The sequence below is a fragment of the Neofelis nebulosa genome, chromosome 3 (genome assembly GCF_028018385.1).
Source record: "Neofelis nebulosa isolate mNeoNeb1 chromosome 3, mNeoNeb1.pri, whole genome shotgun sequence".
NCBI lineage: Eukaryota > Metazoa > Chordata > Mammalia > Carnivora > Felidae > Neofelis > Neofelis nebulosa.
This window is the reverse complement of record NC_080784.1, coordinates 166,598,269-166,624,388: the sequence shown is the minus strand read 5'-3', so window position 1 is coordinate 166,624,388 and position 26,120 is coordinate 166,598,269. Positions and strand designations below refer to the sequence as shown.

Below are 26,120 nucleotides of genomic sequence, written 5' to 3'. Positions count from 1 at the left end.
ATAGAACATGTTGCACATGGTGTCCCCCCAGTGTTGTGCTCCTTAACCTACCCATTGCCATTTGGCTAATCATCCAGAAAATCAGGATCTGACTTCAGAGTCCAAACCTTGAACCACAGTGCCTCTTTTACAGGTAACTCCTGGTGAGCAATTAAAAGTCTTATTCTTAATATTTTTAATATAGTAATAAAATTCAGCCTGGGAAACTAACCCAAGAATTTTGTCTTTGGTCTGTTGTCACTTTACCCTTGATCACAGTCACAAGGCAAAAACATCTTGATGGGCTACAAATAAATACAAGGCTAGAAATCTCCCTTCCGACACAGAAAGACACATGCCACATGGTCTCACTCTATGCAAAATCTAAAACAGTCAAATTCATAGAAGCAGAGAGTAGAGGAGTAGTTGCCAGGGATAGGGAGGAGGGGGACATGGGGAGATGGTGGTCAAAGGGTACAAAGTTTCAGTTAAGCAAGATGAATGTTCTGGAAATCTAATGTACAGCATGGTAATTACAGTTAACACTACTGGATGGTTTACTTGAAATTTGCTAAGAGGGCAGGTCTTAAGTGCTCACATACAAAAGAAAAGAAAAAAGAAAAGAGAAAAGAGAGGGAAGGGAAGAGAAGGGAAGGGAAAGAAAGGAAGGGAAGGGGGGGAACAAAGGGGAGAGAAGGGAAGTGGAGGGGAGGGAAGGGGAGGAGAGGGGAGGGGAGGGGAGGGGAGGGGAGGGGAGGGGAGGGGAGAGGAGGGGAGGGCAGAGGAGGGGAGGGGAGGGAAGTGAAAGGAAAGGAAAGGAAAGGAAAGGAAAGGAAAGGAAAGGAAAGGGAGAAAATGGTAACTATGTCAAATGATGGATGTTAATTAGTTTGTGATCATTTCACAATGTACACAGACACCAAAACATCAAGTTGTACCCCTTAAATATACACAACTCCTATGTGTCAATTGTCCCTTAAAAAAGCTGAAATTTTTTTTTTTAATCAACGACCACAGCAATGCCAGGAAACTGTAGTAGTAAGCATGACTAAAAACCCAGAATTACACTTTGGCAAACACATGGCAACTCACCTGAAATGGATATTTGTTTTGGCAGGGAACAACATCATCATCATTCTTCACTATTTCCACACACTTGATTTTTGAAACATCAATAAATCCCTTTCTGTATTTTTTCTGTTGAAAGATAAAAAGGAGGGTGGGGAGGGAGAACCATTACAATTATAAGATACAAGACAAGAGGTTAATAGTAATATCTGTTGATGAAATCACTGATTCAAAATATTACTATTTCCTTAATAATTACCTAAATCAGGTTTCCATTTATTGCCAAAACATTTCAAAATACTAACACTGTGAGAATTGTAATAAAAGTAATTATTTCCATTTATTTCTAAAGATGAAGTTTTCTTATCCTTGCCCCCAACACTCTAGAACACATAAATGGACTCCCCCTGCCTCTTTTTTTTTTGTCACCCTCCCCTCTCAGACTTAGATCTTTTCAATTTCTTCAGCATCTTGAGGTCAGCACTCCACCCCCACACCCTCACCCTGACAGAATAGCATCAAAGACCAGATCAAGCAAAACTCCAGGGAGCTGATCACAGATGCAAAACTCCAGCCAGTTCCATTTTCCCCTGCAGCACACAGAACCAGGAGGGTGGGAGGCGGATTTAAGGTATTCCCATAAAGGTATTCCCATTCTCATTCTATTGTTGGATGGGCTACTTGGCTTCTCTACTGCCCTCTCTCTGCTCACTGCAATTCTGGCTGCAGCAATTAAGTAAGGACATTTCGAGACCTCCCTCCACCCTTATGTTTAGTAACCTCACACCTGAGAATTTGTCAAAGGGGAAAAAAAAAGGAGTACAAAGTAATGTATGCGAACATAAGTTGATATAATACACCCATTAAAAACCACTACAAACTCAATGTAGAAATAAAAAATGTTTCCTGAATGATATTAATAAATGATATACTCCACAGAAAAAGCTGTATAAAGACTAAAAGTTACCTTTGGGAAGAGGAGGGTACATATTCATATGATGAGGAATAGAAGAAAAAGTAGAGAAATGAAGAACACTGTAATATTTGGGGTGACCTCACCACTCCCTGGCACTGGTCATTCTAAACTGCTTCATTAAATATTCTGGAATTGCCCTCTGGTCACAACCTTTGGGCCCTCTATCCTCCTCCAAGGAATCTGCTCTGCATTTTTACTGTCACCATAAGACTTTTAAGACCTACCCACTGTCCCAGACCACCAGCTCCCATCTGATAGATGACTAGACTCTTCTGGAGGTCATTTCATCATAGTAGCCTCTTTCTCTCTTTCCTCTCTCCCCCAACCCCTGCACACATGCCATATATCCTTTGGCATTTTTATCAGCCCCCAGTTCTATCCACACCCTCCCTATTCCTTTCTACCTGGCTGCAGAAGGTCAACAATCCTAATTTTCCTCTCCATGCCTGCCCAGGCCTTCACTGCTGCTCCTTCGTTCCTCTGTGTGTCTCTAATGGTGAGAACCTGGTGGGTTCCATGACGACCACCGATCTTATCAGAACTACAAACCCTTCCCACTCCCTTGGTCCTGGGAGACTGCTTTATGGAGAAGACAGCAGCTATCCCATGAGTATACCTTCCAACTTCCTCCCTTTGTAGATCAAAGGCACTCTAAGATTTGTCCTTTTTTTCTTCTCTTTTCTTCCGTCTCTTGGAGACGATGAGGAAAGTACAGCTCAGACAAGTTAAATATATCAATTACCCAAAGACCCCAAAGCCCACTAGACCCTGGGATACCCCACAGTTGCAAACAAGTAACAGCATTGATGAAGCCAAGTCCCCAGGGGGGGCAACAAGGATTCTGAGCATGGACTGAGCTTTCGCCAGGGTAGAGAGAGAACATTCTCCCCGGTCGTGCTTTTCTGAGGGTCTTACTTCTACCGATAGACACATTCGGACCTCTCCCATCCACACCAAGAACCCTTCTTCTGGCCCCTGCTACTGACCTCACTTTTCCCTTCCTGAAAGAGATGATGACTACTACACCCTCGGCCCCCATTTCCTTCCCACCCACTCCTCCTGCTTAGCCACTTGCAGTCTACCTCTCACCTCACCACAGCCTGCTCAGCCGGTCTCAAAAACATCACCAAACCCAACAGTCCGTGCTCAACTGCCATCCACTCGGCCCTTTGTAAGGCATTTGCAAGTGCCAACACTCTCTTCTCTCTGAGCAGTCTTGACTTTGGGCTGTCCTGGTTTTTCCTTCTCTCCCTGCCCTTCAGCATCCTCCAAAACAACACCTCTCCTGTGTCAGCAACTGTGTCAAGAAGTACACAGTCAAGATCAGCGAAGCTCACTCCCTGAGCAGAGAACTCAAACCCTGTGCCATTTAATCCTCACAGCTACTCTGTGTGGTAAATCTTACTAGACTCATTTTACGGAGGGAGGAAACTAAAATTACGTGACTTGCCCAAGTTTGCCTGTAGGAGAGACAGACACAGTATTTATTATACAATGCTATAATAATTATTACAAAAGGTTATCTTCTGTAATAAAAAAGATGCTCAGGGACACAGAGGAGCTGAGGCTTAAATTCAATGACAATTCTGGAAGAGAAATTCTGATACATGATAGGGAAGGAGTAAACAGCACCCACAAAGAAAAACATAATCCAGAATGGGCTCAGTCGTTTCACATGTGAAATGGGAATAATAACAGCTGTTGAGAATCAAAGGAGTAGGTATTTCAAAGTGCTTAGAATAGTGTCTGGCCTATGATATGATATCTGGAAGTGTCTGCTACATAAAATAAATAAGTCACAAAAAAAGATCAATGCGGCAGAAGCACAGGGTGCGTGAGACAGGACAGAAAGGTGAGCGGGGGCCAGCTTGTATATAGAACCCAGTGCACAAGTGTCAAGAGGTCTGGTCAGACACGGCCACCCATCCTCCTCCTGGGGCCTGGGCCAGTCGATGGGAGGAAGAAATTGCCACGGTACCAGCCTCCTTTTAATAAGTCACACATGCTCAATGTAGAAACTGTAGTAAATGCTAACAGCACAGAGAGAGTCAAATGACCCTTAATCTCCCAACGCTGGAGAAAAATCACTGACATTGCTCACAGGGGTCATTTATCACCTGCCAGCTCTCTCAGCCCTTGAGCGATAGGCTATATATGGTCTGTTTCCAAGACACCCAACTCCACCCACCACCTGCCCCTGCTACTAAATACAGCTGTTAAATGCAGGTCAATCTATGCAGGAAAATTTAGGATGGCTTGTATACTGGGTTGACTTGTGCCCCCTCAACTGATACTCTGTGATATATAATAATATATAGATTATACAGATTATATATATTTGCGATCTACAATCTACTCACGTACCGTATTAGTATTTGGGTTTGCAGATAAAGGTTCGAATTTAAGTTGCTCACGCATGATTTTATCTATCCCACCAGAAAACACGGATCAGACATCAAGCACACATCGTGTGCTGCAGCTGCAAAGTTACGGAGGGGGGTAAGGGTCTCCCCGAGAGGAGTTCACAATACTATCTTGGGTGAAAGGAGAAGAGGGGGGTGATTCATAATCAAATAATGAAGAAGTCAAGTGAACGCATGGTGTGTTATGGAATGGGGCAGTGATTGGGCCAGGAGAAGTGAGGAAGTTTCAGGGAGGAAGTACGGCTTTGATTTGGTTTCTAAAGGATAAGTAGGAGTTTTCCTATAGAGAAAGTAGAGAAAAAAGTTCCAAGCAGCAGAAGCAGCAAAGGACTCATTTAGGGAACAGAAAGAAATTCACTGTGGCTCAGAGTGGTTCAGGGGAAGTACAGGAAATGACATCAAAAAGGTTATTTGGGACCAAATTAGGAAGATGCCTATACGCCAGGCTTAAGAGTTTGGAATGAAGAGTGCTATGTTGAGGTTTGTTTTTGAAATACTGATTATTAACGGCAGGGTGACAAATGGATAGACAACAGGGAGGCTAGCCAGGAGCCTGTTACGGTAGTTCAGGTGAGGGATGGCAAGGTCATGAACCAGTCAATGGCAGTACGTCATGTGAGGAAAGCAGGGACACTGGAGCATTAGAAGATAAAGTCCACGTAACACTGGCATCAATTAGATGTGGGGATTAAGAGAGGAAGGAGTTAGGAAGCCTCAGCAATTTTGAGTCTGAGTGATGAGCAGACACCAATACCATGAACTGCCATAAGGAACACAGGAGAATCAGGGTTGAAAAGGCAATGTTGGGAAATGTTGCTTGAGTTGACTATTGGACAACCCACTGGAAATGTTTAGAGGGAATTGAAAATATGAGGCTCAGCAGCACCTGGGTGGCTCAGTCGGTTAAGCGTCCGACTTCGGCTCAGGTCATGATCTCGCGGTTTGTGAGTTCAAGCCCTGCGTTGGGCTCTGTGCCATCAGCTGGGAGCCTAGAGCCTGCTTCAGATTTTGCATCTTCCTCTCTCTGCCCTCCCCTGCTCTCATTCTGCCTCTCTCTCTCTCTCTCTCAAAAATAAATAAACATTTCAAAAAAGAAAATATGAGGCTCGTACTCATCAATGCTTATCGCTTTCTTTATAGTAAAGAGAATTCTGCTTTTCTCAACACGTATATGGGATATATAGTAGAACCTTATTCTAAACACACCTCAGGGAACCCTAGGAGATTAGGCAAGGTTGAGGAAGAAAAGGTTTGGAAGGATTAAGAGACTTGCTATAGGGATCCCTAAGAGTTACTGAAAGAGCCATGTGCCCTCTTAACACCTGGTCTTTGCACTCTGGTGAACAGAGTCAACACAGAGAAGGCACATACACAGTTTTTTTCTCCATTCAGACTATTTATCATTTCTTCAATAAAAAAAAATTACTTCACGACTACTGAAGTATGCTATCCATTATTGTTACTATTGTGGCCCAAGAAGAAATATCCAAGGTCATTCCATTTCTCATGTGAAGTTGCCCTTTTATTTATATGGCCTTCACCCTGCCCACCAGACTGAAAATCACGAAAAAGCTAAGAGAATTTTGAATCATCCAAGCTGAAAAATCTGCCTGGCACTTAGCAGATGTTTATTAAACAGTGTGCTGAGCCAGTCTGTAAAGAAGTATGCATGACACAGGGTGTGTGTGTGTGTGTGTGTATGTATACACAGGATATATATATCTCTTCTCTTGCACGTCGTCTATATATTTTACTGAACTTGAAAATGAGTTATGCAAAAGCCATTTTACACATTTTCAAACCAGCATAAATGGGGAAACTAGACCTACAGGTGAATGATACTTGCTTAAAACCACACATCAACTGAATGGCAGAACTGGGAGGTAGACGCGAGAGATCCTGTCCCCCAGCAAGTCTTACAAGGTATCCTGTTTTCCTTTAATTTCCAGAATACTCAGTATTTTAAAAATATCAGTATCAATCCTAAATTAACAAAATAAAAAAATTTTTAACGTATACAAGCATCCAGGCCAGCCACAGGTAAATTTGGAAAGTCAGCCATTTATCTTCAGGAGACTATCTCCTCCTTCTGACCCTACTTCACAGGCATCCTGAGTCCCCATTAAGCACTGTGAAAGATCTAGCAGAATTTTCCTCCAATATCACAAATGATCCCTTCCTTTTCCCCCATCACGGCTTTTATTCCTAATGTGGCTATTCCCAGCAGCATGCCGCAGAAGAAATTTGCTGGATGAATCACCCTTGCATTGCAATAGGATCTCAGGTAGAGGGTATGAGCTGTGGACACTGGGAGACCCTGAGTCACCCCTCTGCTTTGCCACTTAGAAGTCATATGGCCTAGGGTTAGCTCTGCCCCCTCTCAGTTCCCTTATCTATAGGAATAAGCTTTTAGCAGGAATAAAGAGAATGCACATAGGGGCCTAGCACAGGGTCTGGCATACAAAGTCACTCCCTAAACACAGCATTTCCCATCAATTAGTTTTCACAACAACGCTGGGAAGTTGTTATGAAACTGAGCATCTGAGCGGTTACAAGATTGGCTAAGAGGCTGAGCCACAATTGAACCCAGAGTTGTCAAAAACACTAAAGCGTTTACCTGACTCCAGGTCTCTCAAACTGGATATTTTTACAGTCTTATTATAAAAAATAAAATTATCAAAATCGAACAACTGTAGAGCACTCACTATGAATCAGGAACCGTGTTAACCTCTTCACATGGATGACTCAATGACTCTTCACAGCATTATATAAGAACTGTTGTCATCCCATATAACAGATGAAGAAATCAAGGCTTAGAGGGTATAATTAATTGCCACACGTCACACAATAAACCAGGATCTGAACCCTTGTCTAATTCCAATCTTGACTTCTTAAGTGCTACACATACCTGACTAACTTGATATCGTTTGACTAAGCCCAAACATGAAATAAGTGGAAATTTCTTATGCTTATAGCTCATAACCCCTCCGAGACCAAAGCTAGTTCACAAATTAAATAGAAACAAAACTATACCAAAAATACAATTTAAATTAATACTACTTGAATGTGATGGATGGGTGTTCACTGGAGCTGGATGTCTCTCCCAAAGCCAGTTCTTTCAGCATCACAGGCTTGCATTCCTTTGGGCCTTATGGCAACCAGTTCCAGCTTTTCTCTCAATTCCAACTACAGGGAACCTCTGCATGTACACTCGCTGCCTTCCTAGCATTAGGCCTCCATTGGGCACTACTAAATTGCTTAGTGTTTGATCAGCCACTGTTCTTTCTCAATAGGCCACAACAATTAAAACATCATCATAGATATAAACTCAAAGATGGGCTGCTGGCAAGGCACGTTCAATTGACAAGGGAACCACCCAAAACATACAGACAAAAAGTATATTCTATATACATATATGTATGCGTGTAATATCATATATATGTATGTGCACACATGGTATATTGCTGGGAGAGCTGTATAAAATATTGCCATGGAATTAAGAACACATTTAAAATTCCTAGAACACACAGTCCTCGGCAGACGGGTCACATCAAAATTTACTGTTCATATTCACTGCATTCCGTCAGGATGATTCCTTCATTCAGCCACAGTCATTAAAGATGGACTCCAGCTTCCTCCTACCACCGGCAAGACACAGATACCAAAGAAACACCATGATGGAGATAAGCAAGTACGAAATTTCTTAGTCTTAAGCAGTTTACAACCAGACATTTGCTAAGGTTAAGGAGAAGAACAGTGATTGTTTATAATGAAAGTTCAGATGGGTCAATACTACACAGCTAAAGAGTTGCAGTCAACTCCTGAAAAGGAAAGAAAGAAAATGACGCATTCTACTAAAAATCTCCAATGAGTCAAAAGGCCTATTCTATTCACGAGGATAGTTCTTCCCCCTTTCCGCTCAGGACAGAGTTCAAAGAATGGGCCTAAGTGCAGCAAGCCACGTTATTCACAAGAAACAAGAAAAACCTCAGGATGGATTTGGCACTTTGTGTGTGTGTGTGTGTGGATACCGAGAGCAATTTTGATGTAGACCTTTCTGGCATCAGTAGAACAAATAGAATTTAAAGTCATTTCCCATTTTATAATCCTATGATAAAATGTCCCCTCTTTACCATAGACTGAATTCTAGTGAAAAATGAAAGGAAGTAAAAACAAAAAATTGGCATCTTAACATTCTTTCCTCCCTTTTAACAAACTTATAGTAATAACTGACGTAGGTGCTTTACATTTTATAGAGTGATTTTACACACAAAAAGAGCCATCATCATCAACAACAACAACACCAACACCCCAGCACTTTTACCTAAAGCAGCCAGTCATTACATACATAAGCATGGTTTAATTATGGTTTTGAACATAACATCCAGCATAAAAACAGGATGGTGAAAGACTGCTATAAATTATAAGGAATTTTGAAGGCAGAAAGTTCCATTTCTGAATACACAGAATAATCTTCATATAAGATAATGCTGATGTAGGCAATTATAAGGTTTCTAGAGGTACTTTTTCACTGTATTTAAAAAGGTTTTTTTCTTGAGTAGTCATTCCCTCTTAGGACTTTTCTATACTTCTGGCAATTTTCTCCCCAAATCCTCTTTGTGGTCCAAGAGCACTTCTAAAAACTGTGACCAAGTATTTTTATTATAGTTGAAAGCAAAACTTAATAACATGTGTTTTCAAATAAGTCTAAAAGTGATTTACTTAGTTTAATTCTTAAAATTGGTAAAAAATAGAATGAGTGAGGTAGAGATAAATGTATACAGACCCTTTACTTCATAAATTTCATGTAAACAGACTTCCAAATTCAAGCAATTCCAAACCTTAATAAATTCAATCCAAACGTTGAAAATCCCCTGGAGCAGAGAAGATGCCAATGATCTCAGGTTGCCACATTTTCTTCTTCTTCCTGGGTGCCCAACTAAACTGCATTGTCTCATCTTCATGCATTTAGATGAGGGCATAGGACTGAGCTCTGGCCAAGACAGTGTAGGCAGCAGTGATGTAAGACCACTTCCTGTCCTCTAAAACCTTTCATACCATCCTCCATGTTCTGTCTCCTCCTTTGTGCCCCCGTAAGATGAGAAAATCCAGTGGAAGATTCTAAGGACCACAAGACAATGGAGTCTAATGGGTATAAGGTTTCTTTTGTGGGGTGATGAATATGTTCTATAATTGATTGCAGTGACAGTTGCACCACTCTGTGAACATATTAAAAATCACTGAATTACACAATTTAAGTGGGTGAACTATATGGTATGTGAATTATATCTCAATAAAGCTGTTCTCCAAAATGAACAAAAAAGACACAATGGAGTCACTACATGGAAGACACATGGATCCCTGAATCACCAAGTGGAGGGTAGTTTTTATAATGTAAGCAAGAAATAAAATTTCTGTTGTGCCTAGGCATTGGGTTTTGGGGGACTGCGTGTTATAGCAGTTAGCTGCCTTTTACAGTACTTTCTAGAATAAGAAGATCTCACATCTCAGCTACTTAATACTTCAGATTCCACATCCATAAAGGAAACAAGTGAACTAAGTCAGTGTTTCCCAAAGTATGGCATGGTGGTAACTGAGTTGGTTTTAGGTGGAACTTGGACAAACATTTGTTTTTATTGTTTTTAGTTTCATGGTTACCATTTATTAATGGTTTTCCATTTACTGAGTGATACAGCTGCCTTTCAAAATTAAGTGTATTTAAGGAAAAAGAACACGGAAGTATTTAGAGGAAACATTAAGTCAATAACAGCACTATACAGATGGCACATCTATATGCCAAAATCATGTAAGTAGTAGGCACAATGGCTGAAGTTTGGGCAACACTGGGTTAAATGACCTCTTCACGTCCAATGTTAACGTTCCTCGATTTTTGTTATTTTGTACTTGTCACTGTATTCCTCCAATACCTGGCCTGCCCGGTATACCTCCCATTCCATGAGTTAAGAGTACACTGGGGTTACTGACATGTGTGTGACAAGATTCAATCCACAGGTGTACATTCGGCTAAAACACCATGAATGTGACACATCATAATTCTCGGCTACCTCTCTCCTCAGAGACATGCATTCCTGCACTATTCCCAAATGCCTACTTGTTCCTAGTTCACCAAGTTTCAATATTCCTTACTGATAAGCTACAGAAAATGCACAAATAGAGAATGGGTTTTTAAAGCAACATTTGAATTCTGGGCCAGACTTTCACTTGGACACATTTCCTGCCGAAGGCGCCGTCTAGGTAAATGTTTTACTGAAAAATAAGTAGTTATATGAAACTTGGTGTTAGGATTTGGGCTCTGAATCTGGCAGCGTAGGTACAAAATGATGAGACTCCCTGGGTGAATTTAAATATACTAAATGAGAGCATCTGATTTAGTCCATATTTGAATAATAAACACAATAATAGGTTAACACTTACACAGCACCATGTGCCGGGTACTATCCCATGAGTTTACATAAACTGACTCACTTAAGCCTTCTAATAACCATTATATGACTCCAGCTCTCCAAAAATGTCAAGAGCAAAAACACTGGAAAATCTGCAACTGGGTCTCAGTGGCAGAAAGGGCCCTCACGTGGCAGATCTGTCAGGGAGGACAGCCCATGGCCAGGATGTAGTATAGGTAATGCCACATGCTCAGCATGCTGAGTTAGATATCATCGGTTTCTGGGTGGTCACAATCACTACCTACCTTAATATTTATGTTTATAAGCACAATATCGTGGAAATACTTCATTTCTCTTGACTATTATAATTTGAGTATGTGTGTTGATACCTGGCGCTTGGTTCGTATCATCTAAAACAACAGGTGTTTATCAGATTATAAGCATGGATTATAGAGTTCTTAAAACATAAATGAATTCTATTAATTGCTATACCTAAACATTCATCTTTCATGGAGCCTCCTTTGAAAGAGACAGAAGCCCACAGAATCACCTTCTACACTAGATTCTGATTAACTTTGTAACTTTATCACCCCAGGTTTTTATAATTTTTTTATATTTATTTATTTGATAGAGAGAGAGAAAGACAGAGCATGGGGGGGCGGGGGGACAGAGAGAGAGGGAGACATAGAATCCAAAGCAGGCTCCAGGCTCTGAGCTATCAGCACAGGGCCCCATGTGGGGCTTGAACTCACAAACTGCAAGATCATGACCTGAGCTGAAGTTGGACACCCAACTGACTGAGTCACTCAGGCACCCCAATCCCAGGTTTAACAAAGCTATCTTAATCCTCACACATTTACTACAAGATTCCCAGGTTCACGTGAAATCTTACTGGGAGACAAATTTCTCTGTAACTCTAGGATTTCCACCTAGAGTGATGTCAGATGCCTCTTTAGCAAGAGTTTAGAAATATGGGCTACACTTCCTACCTGCTGAGACCTATAATCTAGGGAGTAAAGAAGACACACACACACACACACACACACACACACACACACACACACACACACCCTTTGTTGCCTAACAGGACTAACGAGGGTTCCCAGCCAATACTTATTTTAAATTTGGGGCAAGAAATAGAAGAGTAATCACAGAGAAAGCATTATCTTGGGTCTGCTGGGTCTCCAGGGTGCCAGGCAGTCACAAGTCCAGAGACAATGTGGTGGATCCACTGCTAGAGAAAAGGGCTGCATATTTCTGTCTACCTGAGAACTCTGCCTAAAAGAAGGTGAGATCAGAAATAGACTGACCAATGACAGTGATGAGAAGAGGCTAAAAACTGGCTTTAAATATAGGGGTGCGTGGGTGGCTCAACTGATTAAGCATCTGACTTCAGGTCAGGTAATGATCTCGTGGTTTGTGAGTTTGAGCCCTCCATTGGGCTGTCTGCGGTCGGCAAGGAGCCCACTTCGGATCCTCTGAATCCTCTGCTCTCTGTCCCTCCCCCGTTTGCAATCTCTCTCCCTCCCTCTCTCTCTCTCTCTCTCTAAAATAAACACTTTTTTTTCAACATTTTTTTTTTTTTTTTTTTTTTTTTTTTTGGGACAGAGAGAGACAGAGCATGAACGGGGGAGGGGCAGAGAGAGAGGGAGACACAGAATCGGAAACAGGCTCCAGGCTCCGAGCCATCAGCCCAGAGCCTGACGCGGGGCTCGAACTCACGGACCGCGAGATCGTGACCTGGCTGAAGTCGGACGCTTAACCGACTGCGCCACCCAGGCGCCCCTAAAATAAACACTTTTTTAAAGTGACTTTAAATATAAAGTCAGAAATTTTTAGGGAAGAAACCTGCAAGTTGATCAACTTCCAGAAAAATTTGTGTGAATTATGCGTGCAACAATTAACAATATTGCTAGAATCTCTTTATTAACTTACTGAACATGCCACAATATTCTGAGTCCTGTTTTAATGTTTTTTTTATTATTATTATTTTTTATTTTTTAATATATGAAATTTACTGTCAAATTGGTTTCCATACAACACCCAGTGTTCATCCCAAAAGGTGCTGTTTTAATGTTTTAACATAGCACAGTCGATGCATCATAACAGTGGAGAGCACAGACAGTTTCAGTGTCAGGCAGGCCTGTGTTGAAATGCCAGATCCGTGGTTCTATGCAAGTTAACTGACCTTTTTTTAGTCTCCATTTCCTCATCTGTAAAATGGGGATATTAAAATAACCTAACCTAGATTATCATGAGGATTAATTTTGATATGCTCATAAAGCACTCAGCACAATATCTGGCCCATCGCCATCACCAATATGTTATTTTAGCATAATTCTTTTTGCCATTAAAAATAAGATTTCTACAATTTTTCAACATTTAAACTTTTCTCCCCCACATATAGTCTCTAATTTTGTTATAGAATTCAATAAGAAAAAAGACTTAACAGAAATCTTTTGAATATTTTATATTATTTCTTTAGGTAACGTACCAGTATTTCTTCACTTTCTCCGTTGAGGAATCCATAAATATTCCAAGAACTCAAAAAATAGAGGAATATGCAATTAAGCTTGACCACAGTGCATAAAATATCACAAAGCACACTAGGAAAAGAGGATAATAGCAGAAATACTTTTTTGCCTTAAGCAAAATCATATTTTAAGTAATTTTAAAAGTAAGTTAGTCTTGGGGGCACCTGGGTGGCTCAGTAGGTTGACTGTTTTGACTTCTCAGCTCGGGTCATGATCTCACGGTTCATGAGTTTGAGCCCCACATTGGGCTCACTGCTGTCAGCCTGTCAGTGCAGAGCCTGCTGAGATCCTCTATCCCCCCTCCCTGGCCCTCCTCCACTTGCATTTTCTCGAAATTAAAAAGTAAATATTCAAAAAAATTAAGTTAGTCTTACATATCAATTACTATAAAAATGTAGAAAAAGTCCAGCAACTACTTAGGATAATATTTGCTGAGCATTTACTTACTACATGCTAGATAATGTGCGAAGCACAAGAGATACGGAGATTTAAAAATACACCATTGTATTTACCCAAGATAAATGAAAGGTATCTGACCATACAGAGACATGTACAAGAATATTCATAGCAGTTTCTTTCTAATAGCTGAAAACTGGAAACAACCCAAATGTCCATCAACAGGTGAATGGATACACAAATAGTGATATATCCATACAGTGGAATACTATTCAGTAATAAAAAAATACAATATTGATACAACCAAATAGATGTATTTAAAAATAATATGCTAAGTGAAAGAAGCTAGTTTAAAAAAAATACATGCTATATGAGTTTATTCTAGAATACTAGTAAACATGCAAACTAATCTATAGTGCCAAAAATCAGATCAGTGATAACTAGGGATGGTGGGAATGAAAAGGGAGGTATGAATTACAAAAGGGCACGAGGAAGATTTTGGGGGTGATGGATGTGTTCATTTTATCGTAGTGATGGTTTCACTGGTGTGTACACATATCAAAACTCATCAAATAATACAATTTCAATGTATGCAGTTTATTGTGTATTGATTATACCTCAATAAAACTAAAGAAAATATGGCCCCTGCCCTCATGGAACTTGAAATTGATTAGACTTGGAAACTATGAAATTCTTTGCTAATAATTTTGTGTTCTAAATCATAGACTTAAAAAAGAAAAACCAACAAATCCAACAAAAGAGAAAAATAGGTGTAAAGATTAAGCAAATTGGCACCTGAGTGGTTCAGTTGGTTAAGCATCTGACTCTTGATTTTGGCTCAGGTCATGATCTCACGGTTTGTGAGTCTGAGTCCTGCATCTGGCTCTGCGCTGACAGCACAGAGCCTCCTTGGGATTCTGTCTCCCTCTCTCTCTGCCCCTTTCCCATGCTGGCATGCACATGTGCTCTTATGCCCTCTCTAATAGATAGATAGATAGATAGATAGATAGATATTTAAATTAAGCAAAACAACTTCACTTTACAAAGGGCCGGAAGTAGGTAATCAATCAGCTCTCATTTCAGTGGTTATACCTTAGTATTTGTCCCAATTTAGAAACAACTCATCCATCCATCCAATTCATCCAGCATTAAATTAATTTCTGGTAGAGAAATAAAATTAATTTTACACCTTCCCCTAAAGTTGGTACCTGCTCCTACCCTCTTCTTTCTTCCGGTCTCATTACTCCCTTTCTCAAGGCAAGCATGATGAAGGCCACCTACTGGAAGCTCAGTGAGGACAGACGTACTGCCTCTCCAGCACCTACAACAGTGCTGGCATGTCATAGCCTGGCACAGGGCAGGTGCTCAATGACTTGGTTGAATAAGTCAATGAATGGACGAGGACATGCGTGAATAGGAGGGGCTTCGGCTAAGTGGACAGGAGGCCTTCCTTAGGTTTAATTTCATAGTATCCAGTCAGAGCCACCACGTGACTATTTCAGAGAAGAAGTTGGCTGCTTTTATTTTTGCCATTGCTCTCTCAGACACCTGCCACAACGGTGGGTCCAGGCATGCCAAGAACTGCCAGGACCCAAGAGGAACTCTCAGGATCCAAAAGGCCCTGCTTCCTCGGTCCCCTGTTCAACTGAAGTGTCCTGCCACATGTGAACACCCAACTCACAGAGTAATGGTCATGTTACGAGCCTCCGAGATACTCTGAACTACTGCCAGGGGATCCCTCCTCAACCACAGACGGGAATCATTGGGTCTGACCCTGCAAATCTGTTTGCCTTCTGGTTTTTTTAAGCAGCCAAAGAGAAGGAAGGCCCTCTAACCAAGGGCCTTCAGTTCTTGCATCTCTATGGTTAACACCGACTAGTAGCGCTCTGCTACGGTACCAGGGATTCTGAGAGCCACGTGTACGTGTGTGTGCGTGCATGTATGTCCGAGGCTCTCCAGTGGACACGTCATGTGTGCAGGTTTTTTAGTGCCACTTTATCTTCAAGAAAGCCGAAATACCTAGAATCACACAAACAAGAGGAACTTGGGAGACATAAACTTTGTGAGTTTCGGGGTGGGTGAGAGTTACAGACAGCTAACAGAGCAGGACAGAAATTGCAATTTCCAGGATGGGTGGTGGGGGGTAGTGTCACCCGGTGAGCACACAGTGGCCTGCTCTGTGGCTTTTGCACGCGCAAGGGACCTACAACTTCAGCACTGGCAGTACAATTCCCACCCCACCCCCAGGAACGCCACCATGGCCAAATGGACTGATGAAGTGGTATTGCAGAAAAACAGCAGCCCTGGGAGAGGGAAGCCCCTGTGGCCACCACTCCACAGGCTCCCCCAGGAGGCCAGCCTGTGACCTGGAGGCAGGACTGAGTTTCTGGACAGGCGAAAAGTTGCGGGGCTCACGGGCCCTCAAGAATCTTACCTCCACCTTGCCCACACCTGACCAGTTCCTCCGCTAAGAAAAACCCCTCTCTCTGCTTATCTGACGTGAGTGGAGGGCAAAGATGCATGTGTGCGAGTATAAACTGTAAATCTGTATTTTCTAAAAATGAATGGAGCTTCGCTAGGATACTGCAAAAGTGGAACATTCACTTGGTCTTTGCATAACTGTCTGCAGGACCCCTGTATATTTCTCCAGTTCTCTCTAGTGTTAAGAGGATCACACTGCAGTCTGTTTTCTCAATACCTCCAAAATATTAAGCTGCAAATAATGGCAGCTTCTCCAGACCAGCATGCTGCCTCCAAGGAAGCAACATCCCCTCCTTTTTCTTCTTCCCCAGTGAAGACAATCAGCCAGCAGTGCTGGGAACAATGCCTTCCTTTTGCTTCTGTTCAAGTCTGGGGGTGGGAAGGGGAGTGAGAGAGGGTGAAGAGATCAAGGAAGATGGGGAAGGGGGAGGGAGAAGGAATCACCACGAGAACACTGGCAAGAAAGACAAAATGTGAGTCTTAACGCAAGATGTCTAGTAAGAGAAGAGGAATCACCCTTCAGAAGAGGAACTCTCCCCTCAGAAAGATATTCAAAGAAAAACACAGATGGCCTCATATGTGTTCCATGGGTTTCTGTGGGTCTGATGGGTACTAATCATTCCTTTACTATGGTTTCTATAGGCATAGCCACTTTGTGTTGCAAATAATCAACAGAAAACTTTTGTAATAAAACCTGTCAACTGGGAAACTTCTATAGATAAAATGATTTTAAAAACAATTTCTTCTGGGGCGCCTGGGCAGCTCAGTTGGTTAAGGTCCGACTTCGGCTCAGGTCACGATCTCACGGTTCATGGGTTCGAGCCCCGCGTCGGGCTCTGTGCTGATAGCTCAGAGCCTGGAGCCTGCTTCAGATTCTTGTCTCCCTCTCTTTCTGTCTCTCTCAAAAATAAATATATATATATATTTTTAATTTTTTAAAAAACAAAACAATTTCTTCCAAGTGTGCCTGGGTGGCTCAGTCGGTTAAGCCTCTGACTCTTGATTTCAGCTCAGGTCATGATCTCATGGTTTGTGAGATCAAGCCCCGCATCGGGCTCTGTGCAGAGCAGGGAGCCTGCTTGGAATTCTCTCTCTCTCTCTCTCTCTCTCTCTCTCTCTCTCTCTCTGCCTCTCTCCTGTTTGTTCTTTCTCTCTCTCTCTCTCTCTCTCTCTCTCAAAATAAATAAATAAATATTACAACGAAACAAAACAATTTCTTCTATTGACTGGATGCTTGATGACATCATGGAAGCTCTCTTGATATGTTTAGGGGTGAGAGCATTAAGGTTCTACATAAGATGAGTACTCCCTGTCTTCTGCAGATGGACGCTAAAGCAACTGTAGAGGAAAGGACAGGACTTCTACTGGGTAACGAGAGTGGGAGGGATTTGCTACACGACCACGGAGGTGGAGGGAAGCGTGAGTCAGGGTTAGGTAGCTGGGTGCTGGGTACATGGAGGTCACCTGACTACCCTCTCTACTCTTGAGTATGTTTGAAACTTTTTGTAATAAAAGGCTAAAAAATACTTCTCTCCATCACATTTTTTTAATGTTTCTTTATTTTTTTTTTAAGTTTATTTATCTTGAGAGAGACAGAGACAGCCAAGTGGGGAAGGGGCAGAGGGAGAGAGTCCTAAGCAGGCTCCACGTTACCAGTGCAGAGCCCCACACGGGGCTCGAACTCCTGAAACCCTGAGATCATGACCTGAGCCAACACCAAGAGTCGGATGCTCAACTAACTGAGCCACCCAGGCGCCCCTAATGTCTATATATTTTTGAGAGGGGGTGTGTGTGTGGGAGAGAGAGAGAGAGAGAGAGAAAGAGAGAGAGAACTACGGGGGAGGGGCAGAGAGAGACAGGGACAGAGGATCTGAAGCAGGCTCCACACTGACAGCAGAGAGCCCAATGTGGAGCTCGAACTCACAAACCATGAGATCATGATCTGAGCTGAAGTCAGATGCTTAACTGAATGAGCCAACCAGGTGCCCCTCTCCATCACATTTTTCAAAATCTTGATCAAAGTTATAGGATCTACCTATAAAAAAATTTTTGTGAGAATGTAAGAAGTGTCCATTACAAATTGGAAAAAAAGTAGATTTGATCACTTTATTTAATTGCCACTAAGAAAGCTTTGGCTATACTTGTGGTAATGTCTCCACCAGATTCAGAAGAAGAAACGATCCCAGATGTTAACACAACTGCTCTTAGTGGTCACATTCACACAGCTTCTTGCATCCATCAATCTCAAAGTGCTCAGTAATTAATTTCAGAACCGCTGACCCTGTTGAAGTAATGAGTTATTTAGCATCTGCATTTTATAATTGAGTAAATGGAGCACTGAGGTCAAACAACTGACCAAGGGCAAACGAAGATACAGAAGTCCAGGCTGTACTGCTATGCTCTTTATTGGCTATCACAGCTGAGGGCCATAGTGAAACTATTCATCCCCTCTCAGTTTACGATCACTAATGCAATTAACTTTTTAATACTCTGGCAAAAGTTAATCCGTGTTGCAGAATACATTCTAAGAGATGCCCCCAATGCCAAATACAAAATCCCCATGGCCCAGAGAGCAAGGCCACTCCCTGTGAGCCCACCAGCACTTGCAATGGGGACAAGGTCTGTCTGGTTTTGTCTTCCTCATTCCCTCACCTCCCTTCTGGAGGGTGTGATGCTTCACTCCACCTAGACAGCAACCAGCCTTGGAAGGCTTTCGAGGAACATGTAGGAGTTATTGTAGTAAGTACAGTGAGTACATCTGAAACCTCCGTATTACCATGCACAGGCTTTAAAGTGGATTCAGAAAGAGAGGTGGCTTTTTTCATCAATTCACTAAGGTAATATCATGTCAAACCATAAGAAACTGTAAGTCCAAAATGATCAAATATTGGTGATTTCTGATCAACTTAATACATTTTGTATATTTAGCACACTTTCATCCTACTCACACACTTCATACTCTGAAATACAAACCATTTGTACTTTTCCTAACTTCTGCTTAATTAGAACCACAGTTATGATTTGTGAGGCTCTTGTTACATAGCCGATGCCTGAAACAGACTGAACATTGCGTGAGAATGGGAACGGTGCCCATTCTCTGGTGTGATTACCAACAGCACCCAGCATGGTCAGAACCCAGTCAACGATTGGTATTGATGACCCAGGAAACTGTTGGAATTTGTATTAGATTTAACTTAACCAAATTTTAAAAATCTGACAGTTGGGACGCATGGGTGGCTCAGTCGGTTAACTGTCTGACTCTTCATTTCAGCTCAGGTCATGATCTCATAGTCGTGAGATCGAGCCCCATGCAAAGCATGGAGCCTGCGTGGGATTCTCTCTCTATCTCCCTTTGCCCCTCCCGTGCTTGCACTCTCTCTCTCTCAAAAAAAAAAAAAAAAAAAAAAAAAAAAAAAAAAATCAGTTAATCTAGAATAATAGCAGCTCTTTTAAATCATACACTATTTTGATCGCTAACTTGATAGCTGTTTTCCTGTTGACAGAGGTTTCCTTGTGAACTTCACAATTTGGAAATTTTTCATTCCTGGTTGTGAAAGAAAGCAGGTCACACTGAATAGTTTACGTCCCCAAATCAAAAAGTCTTATATAGTCCATAGACAAGATAACAGACAAGGCTAGGAATTAACTGAAATCTCCTCACGCCTTTCTATCGTCTCTCTCACGCCACCTCAGCCCTTCACTCTTTTAGTCAATATTTCTGTAGCGTCTGCTCTCCTCCCCAGGAATTTCCACCTGAGTGGCAAGAAATGATTACTCATAAGGCAATACGGAAAGTTCTTCACTGAGCAAAACGCAGTGGGACATAAAGGAAGAAGAGGTTAATTCTTCCAGAAAAAGAGTCTGAGAAGGCTGCACAGATGAGCTGCCTCTTCGAGCAGAGCCTTGAATCGCGAAGGAGAGTTTTCCCAGCAAAGAAAGGAGAGATGATTTTACATAGGAAACCTCACAAGCGAAGGTCGGTCACTACAAAAGAACATGGCAGGGCAAGCCTGGTGGTGTGTAGTGTTTTCCAACGAACGGAGGGGCGGGCGGAAGAGGCAGGAGACGAGACTGGGAAGGTGAGTCAGGATCAGGTTATGAATGGCTCTGCATGGAGTGCTGAGGAGTTGCGTCATTAATCTTCCAGGCAATGAGGAACTGTGGCCTCAAGGGATTATATTTTAACATGCAAGGGTCCCCGCCGCTGAAGACAGAAAGCTGAGCCTGGTTCTGTCACTTGGTGGGACTGTTCTTCGGGGAAAGAAAAAGTGGGTAGCTTTTTGACAAATAAAAGGATGAACCACTATCCTTTGCTTTATCCCCTCAGACTAAGAGCCAGCAGGATTCCACAACAAAGTTCTTATTGCTCAAGAGCAAAGACGCTGCAGCCAGACTGCCTGAGTTTGGATCCCGGCTCTGCCACTTACTTGCTGTATCCCCTTGAACAAGTCACTTAACTTCTCTGGGCTTCAGTTTCTCTAGCTATACAACGGGATGAGTACTAGCAAACAACTTCATACGGTTGCTGTAAACTTAAAAAGTCAAGTCATACTGGGGCGCCTGGGTGGCTCGGTCGGTTAAGCCTCCAACTTCGGCTCACAGTTCGTGAGTTCGAGCCCCACGTCGGGCTCTGTGCTGGCAGCTTGGAGCCTGGAGCCTGCTTCGGGTTCTGTGTCTCCCTCTCTCTCTGCCCCTCCAATGCCCATGCTCTGTCTCTCTCTGTCTCTCAATAATAAATAAACGTAAAAAAAAAAAAAAAAAAAAAGTCAAGTCATATGAAGCTCTTGGAATAAAACTGACAAGTGGTAAGTGCTCAATAAGTTTAGCTATTAATGTTCTTTTTCAAAACCATATTAACCCTTAGGGAAAATAAAAGCAAAAGCCACTAGTTCTATTTAAGAAAAGTCCCTCCTACCTACCTTCTAGACTCCAGAGAATGATGCCAAATTTGACTTATAAAATAAACTGGCATGAATGAGATTCTTCCTTGGGTCTTAACAGCATCAATACCCTAAAATTACAGAGGGACACAATAGAACAGACGAGTGTCTACCCATATCTACTCTCTCCAACCAGAAAAAAAGAGATTAACCTTTACTTCATGGGTTTTACAACCCATGTTTTTAAATCCTGTTTTGAAAAAGGACGGTTGATGCTTCATGTGACTGTACTATTTTTATTCTTTGAGGCTGTTATTTTAGTTCTGTCTTATAGTATGAAACCAATACTGAATCAGCAAGCAACTAGATTAGCACTTCCTTTTTACGTTAGAAACAGTTAATCTCTGGCAACTCACAGCCTTCACACACAGTAGCAGAGAGCACACTTGGTCAAAATTTGGTCAAAGTCTCTCTTCTTTCAGGGCAGAAGAGTAATGTTACAAAGAACACACTTTTACCAGTCTGTCGGGCTTCCTTAAAGGCTAATTCATGGTCTGGTTAATACAAAGATCAAATACGGGTCTGATCCTTAGGTTAACACACCATTTAGCCAGCCAGAAAGTCTCACAAAATTACCCAGAAGCAGTGCAGTGTAATGGTTCAGAGCTTGAGAATCAGACAGTCTGGGCTGGGATCCTGGCTTTGCCGTGGCTGGCTCTGTAACCTTGAGCAAGCTGTAAAACGGGAATGAAAACGGTATCTTCCTTACAAAGTTAAGAGGATTAAAGTTAATGATTATGAAGCATGTAAGACCTTGCATAATATAAGGTAAGCACTATGGAAGTTTAGTAAATTTAAAAAGGGGGGGGGCACCTGAGTGGTTCAGTCAGTTAAGCGTCCTACTTCAGCTCAGGTCATAATCATGCGGTTTGTGGGTTCAAGCCCCACGTCAAGCTCTGTGCTGACAGCTTGGAGCCTGGAGCCTGCTTCAGATTCTGTGTCCCCCTCTCTGTCCCTCGCCCACTCATGCTCTGTCTCTCTCAAAAATAAACATTTTAAATAAATAATCGGGGGTGGGGGGGGGGGGGAAAGGCTTACAAAAGGTTCCAAAGCCCTTCTGTTCCCGAGACCAAAAAGCAATCTTTATTTTCATTATGCAAAAAGATGTGTACCCAGAATGACCTGGAAGTGACAGAAAGAATGTTCTCCACTGTCTCTGCTTTTAAAGCAGAAATTAGCTTCCTTCTTAAGGTGTTTTTTGGCCCATCAGATACAATAATTTGTAATATTCCATTTGCCAGATACTCATAAACAAATAGCCTTGCAGGGTAGGTATTTCCTCCATTTCCAGAGAAAGAAAATGTGACTCAGAGTTTTATTAATTGCCTGATGTCACAGCTGGTAAATGACAGATCAGGATTCAGAGCAGATCTATCTGGCTTCAAAGCCCACTACACGGTCCCTTAGGAAGCCACCTCCCTAGAAGATAAACAGTCTTAACTGGACTAGATCTGATGATTTCAGATTTACTTCTTACTAATCCCAACTTCTTACTCACACCTGATCCTGAGTATCTGACTACATAGCGAGATACCTGTCTTTATGTCTTTCTTTTATATCTCTCTTTAACATGATTTGGAATAAATCCATCATATACATCCTTGAACCTGGATCCCATTCACTCATTTACTAATCATTTATTATTTGCCACAGGTCGCTAAGCAATGCCTTCACCTGCCTTGTGAAGTTTAGAGATTAGAGAAAGACTGAAAAAATAATTGCACCAATAATTTATTACATAGAGATAGGAGATACAAAGTAAAAGTGAAAGGGGCACTTGGGTGGCTCAGTCCGTTAAGCATCTGACTCTTGGTTTAGGTTCAGGTCACGATCTTGAAGTTCATGGGTTCGAGTCCCAAGTCTGGCTTCGTGCTAATAGTGTAGGCCTGCTTGGGATTCTCTCTCCCTCTCTCTCTGCCCCTCCTCTTCCTCTCTCTCTCTCTCTCTGACTCAAAATAAATAAACTTAAAAAAAGGTAAAAGTGAAAAATGATATTATATAGGGAAAATTAATCTAACCTGGGGGATCAGAGAGTTTGTACTGAGTAAGTGATATTTAAGCTGAAAGCTGAAGGAGATGTTAGCCAGTTAAGGGAGGGAAAATATGGATTCTAGACAGAGGACACAGCAAACGTATAAGCTGTAAAGGTGGAAAGGAGCTGGGTGCTTTCAGGGAACAGAAAGACTGGTGAGCTGGAACGCTAGAGTGAGGAACAGAAGGAATTGCAGATTAATGTAGACAGGCAGGCAGGCTGCTGGACCATAGGCCATACTGAGGATTTTTAAGATTTGAACTGGGGAAACAAGAAGCTCCTGAAGGGCTTGAAGCAGGAGAGGGACATGGCTATATTTGTGTTTTTAAAGGTCACTATGGCCTTCAGGTACAACAGACTGGAGAGGGCACAACATGAAAAGAGGAGTGTAGTAGAACATGGCAGAGATCCCTAGTTGTCTGCCCACCGTATCCATTTCTCATCAGTAACAGAACCCTGACTTTTACTTGGGTACATTGATACTGAGTCTAAAAGACTATTTCTCAGCACCATCTGCAGCCAGGTATGGCCATGCGGCTACATTCTAGTCAATGAGATCTGGGTGGAAATCCTATGTGGAGCATAAGGGAAAACTGTTAAAGGGACTTAACTCGGATAGGAAAAGTCCTTTCTTGCTTTTCTGTCTTTCTTCCTTCTTCCAGCCTGCAATGCAGTCAAGATGGCTGGAACTCCAGCAGTCATCTTGGGCCAAAATGAAAGATATAAGCTAAGACAATGGAAGGGAAAGCCAGGATCCAAGGTGCCTGGGTTGGATCCACCACACCCATTCAGGACAGCCTGCTTCCGGTCTTTTTCCACCCCCACATTGAAAAAAAAAGTTCTGTTTTGTTTAAGCTACTATTACTTAGGTGTCCTATGTGATATATGGCCTAAGTTAATTCTAACTGATACAAGGGCTACTGTATTTATCCAAGAAGAGGCAGTGACAGCTTGGATCCTGGTGGTATAGAGAGAGGGAGAAGGGCAAGACTGAGATATATTTAGAAGGCAGAATCAGCAAACCCTGTTGGGAGTCCAGACATGAGAGAGGGTAAGGGAGAGGGGTAACTTCAGACCAACTCCCAGGTTTCTGGCACCAGCAACTGGGTAGACCATGGTGCAATTACTGAGCTAGCGTGATGGGGACATCCTGAACATCTTTTCATACATTTTGGAGTTGAGATGCCTGAGGAAACTCTTAGACCACAGGACAGACATCAGGCTGGGAAATATAGATTGGAGAAGTCATCAGTAAGCACACAGATGCTAACCGAAGCCACTGGAATGGACAATGCCTTTTAGGGCAAGTACAGAATGGGAAAAAAGGCCCTAGAATAGAACCTCAAGGAATACCAACTCTTGAAGGGGACAAGAACGAGCAGCCAGAAAGGAAGTTCGCATGAGGAAATAAATGCCAATTATTCACTGCATGAACAAGAAGGGCTTGGAGGCTATCACAGGGGCAGGGAGGTCACTTCTAGCTGGTGATGTAAGAACAAGTCAGCAGGATCTAAGAGACACAAGTAGGCCACAAGAAGGAAAAGGAAAGAAGAGAAAGGAACAGGGAAACCAGAATGTTCTCAGAGTCCGGCCTGGCAGAAGGAGGCTGTGAGACTCGAGACTTGGACGGGGCTACATTCCAAGGGAAGAAGAGAAGTAGTCTCCTTTCCCCCCAGAAAAACCAAGAGCCCAGTCAGTGGTTGGTCAGCTCTCAAAGTCAGAGTCACAGGCGCATTCCTGGGCTATCTGATTCCAGCATATTCCAGGCTTGTTTTATGGTGAACAGGCTTTTATTCTCCATACTGGAACTTGCTTCAAACAGTTATCTTAAAATTTCCATTGTTAATTAAATAAAGTTTTAAAGGAGTACGGGGTAGAGGGTAAGGAAGTTAATTTACTCAAAGCAGCATAAACAGTCAAAAAGAGAGAACAGAGTTTTACATACACTGAGGGTTTAACAGTAAGGGCGATATTACGAACTTTTCTTCAAGGCTCACTATATGGCAGACTTTGCTTTAAATTCGTTTAGTGCAAGTTTTAGGTGCATATCTCAATTGAGTCTCACTACAACCCTATGAGGTAGTAACTACTATAGTCCCTGTTTTACAGATGACAAAACTGAGGTGCAAAGTGGCTAGGTTCACTTTAATCTAGCATCATATAAACTGGTGGGTAACAGAATCTGGGATTTGGACACTAGCCGTCTAACATCATAACCAATGCTTCTTGTTTTATTCAGAAAATGTGCTTTTCTTAACTCTAAATAAAGAACATTTCCAGTCATGACATTAACATAATTAGTGGAAAAATAATTATGCAAAACCATGGGCAGGAAAATAATTTCTACTTCACTTGAAAACTGAGAGAGCAGGCCAAAGAGAAGGTAAGCTTTCTTTTCTTTAACTGGTCTGTCTGGTAACCCAGAAAAAAAGGAACCTGGGTTTTAGTCAGCTCGTGGTATCCTGCCCAGCTCTTTCCCAGAACTGTTCCTCTTCGGCAAAGCCCCTTTGAATGTGCTTGAGACAACTGGATAGCACGCAGAAAATTCAGTCAGCCCCTGCTCGTGAGAACAAAGCAAGGTGTGACCCCAACACAGGACCCAGACACAGAGGAGATCAGGTGGAGGAAACTGTTCCATTTTTAGTCAAAGTTCACTGATGTAAAAGTGAGTCTGAAGTCTGGGGCCACTGGAACAAAAGAAACAATATTTCCACTCGAGACACGAATGGCAAACCTCGGTATTTCAAACGAAGGTCTTTCAGGAGAGAAAAGCCACCGAGAATTCAGAGGAGGGTGATGAGCTACAGTGAGATGTCTGGGCTAAGCAGTCATAATTAATCATGATTTAGGTCAACACAGAACCTTTTAAGCACCGAGGCTTTACAGA

The 26,120-nt window shown here is 42.2% G+C and overlaps 1 protein-coding gene across 3 annotated transcripts in view; it reads right to left on the bottom strand.

The window, feature by feature from the left end:
• TEC (tec protein tyrosine kinase) overlaps positions 1-26,120 on the bottom strand; it is a 127,601-nt gene that overhangs the window by 36,181 nt on the left and 65,300 nt on the right. For all 3 annotated transcript variants that reach the window (XM_058722654.1, XM_058722652.1, XM_058722653.1), the window contains exon 3: positions 1,072-1,176. In XM_058722654.1, the coding sequence (XP_058578637.1) occupies positions 1,072-1,176 (105 nt within the window). The remainder of the gene's footprint in view (positions 1-1,071; positions 1,177-26,120) is intronic.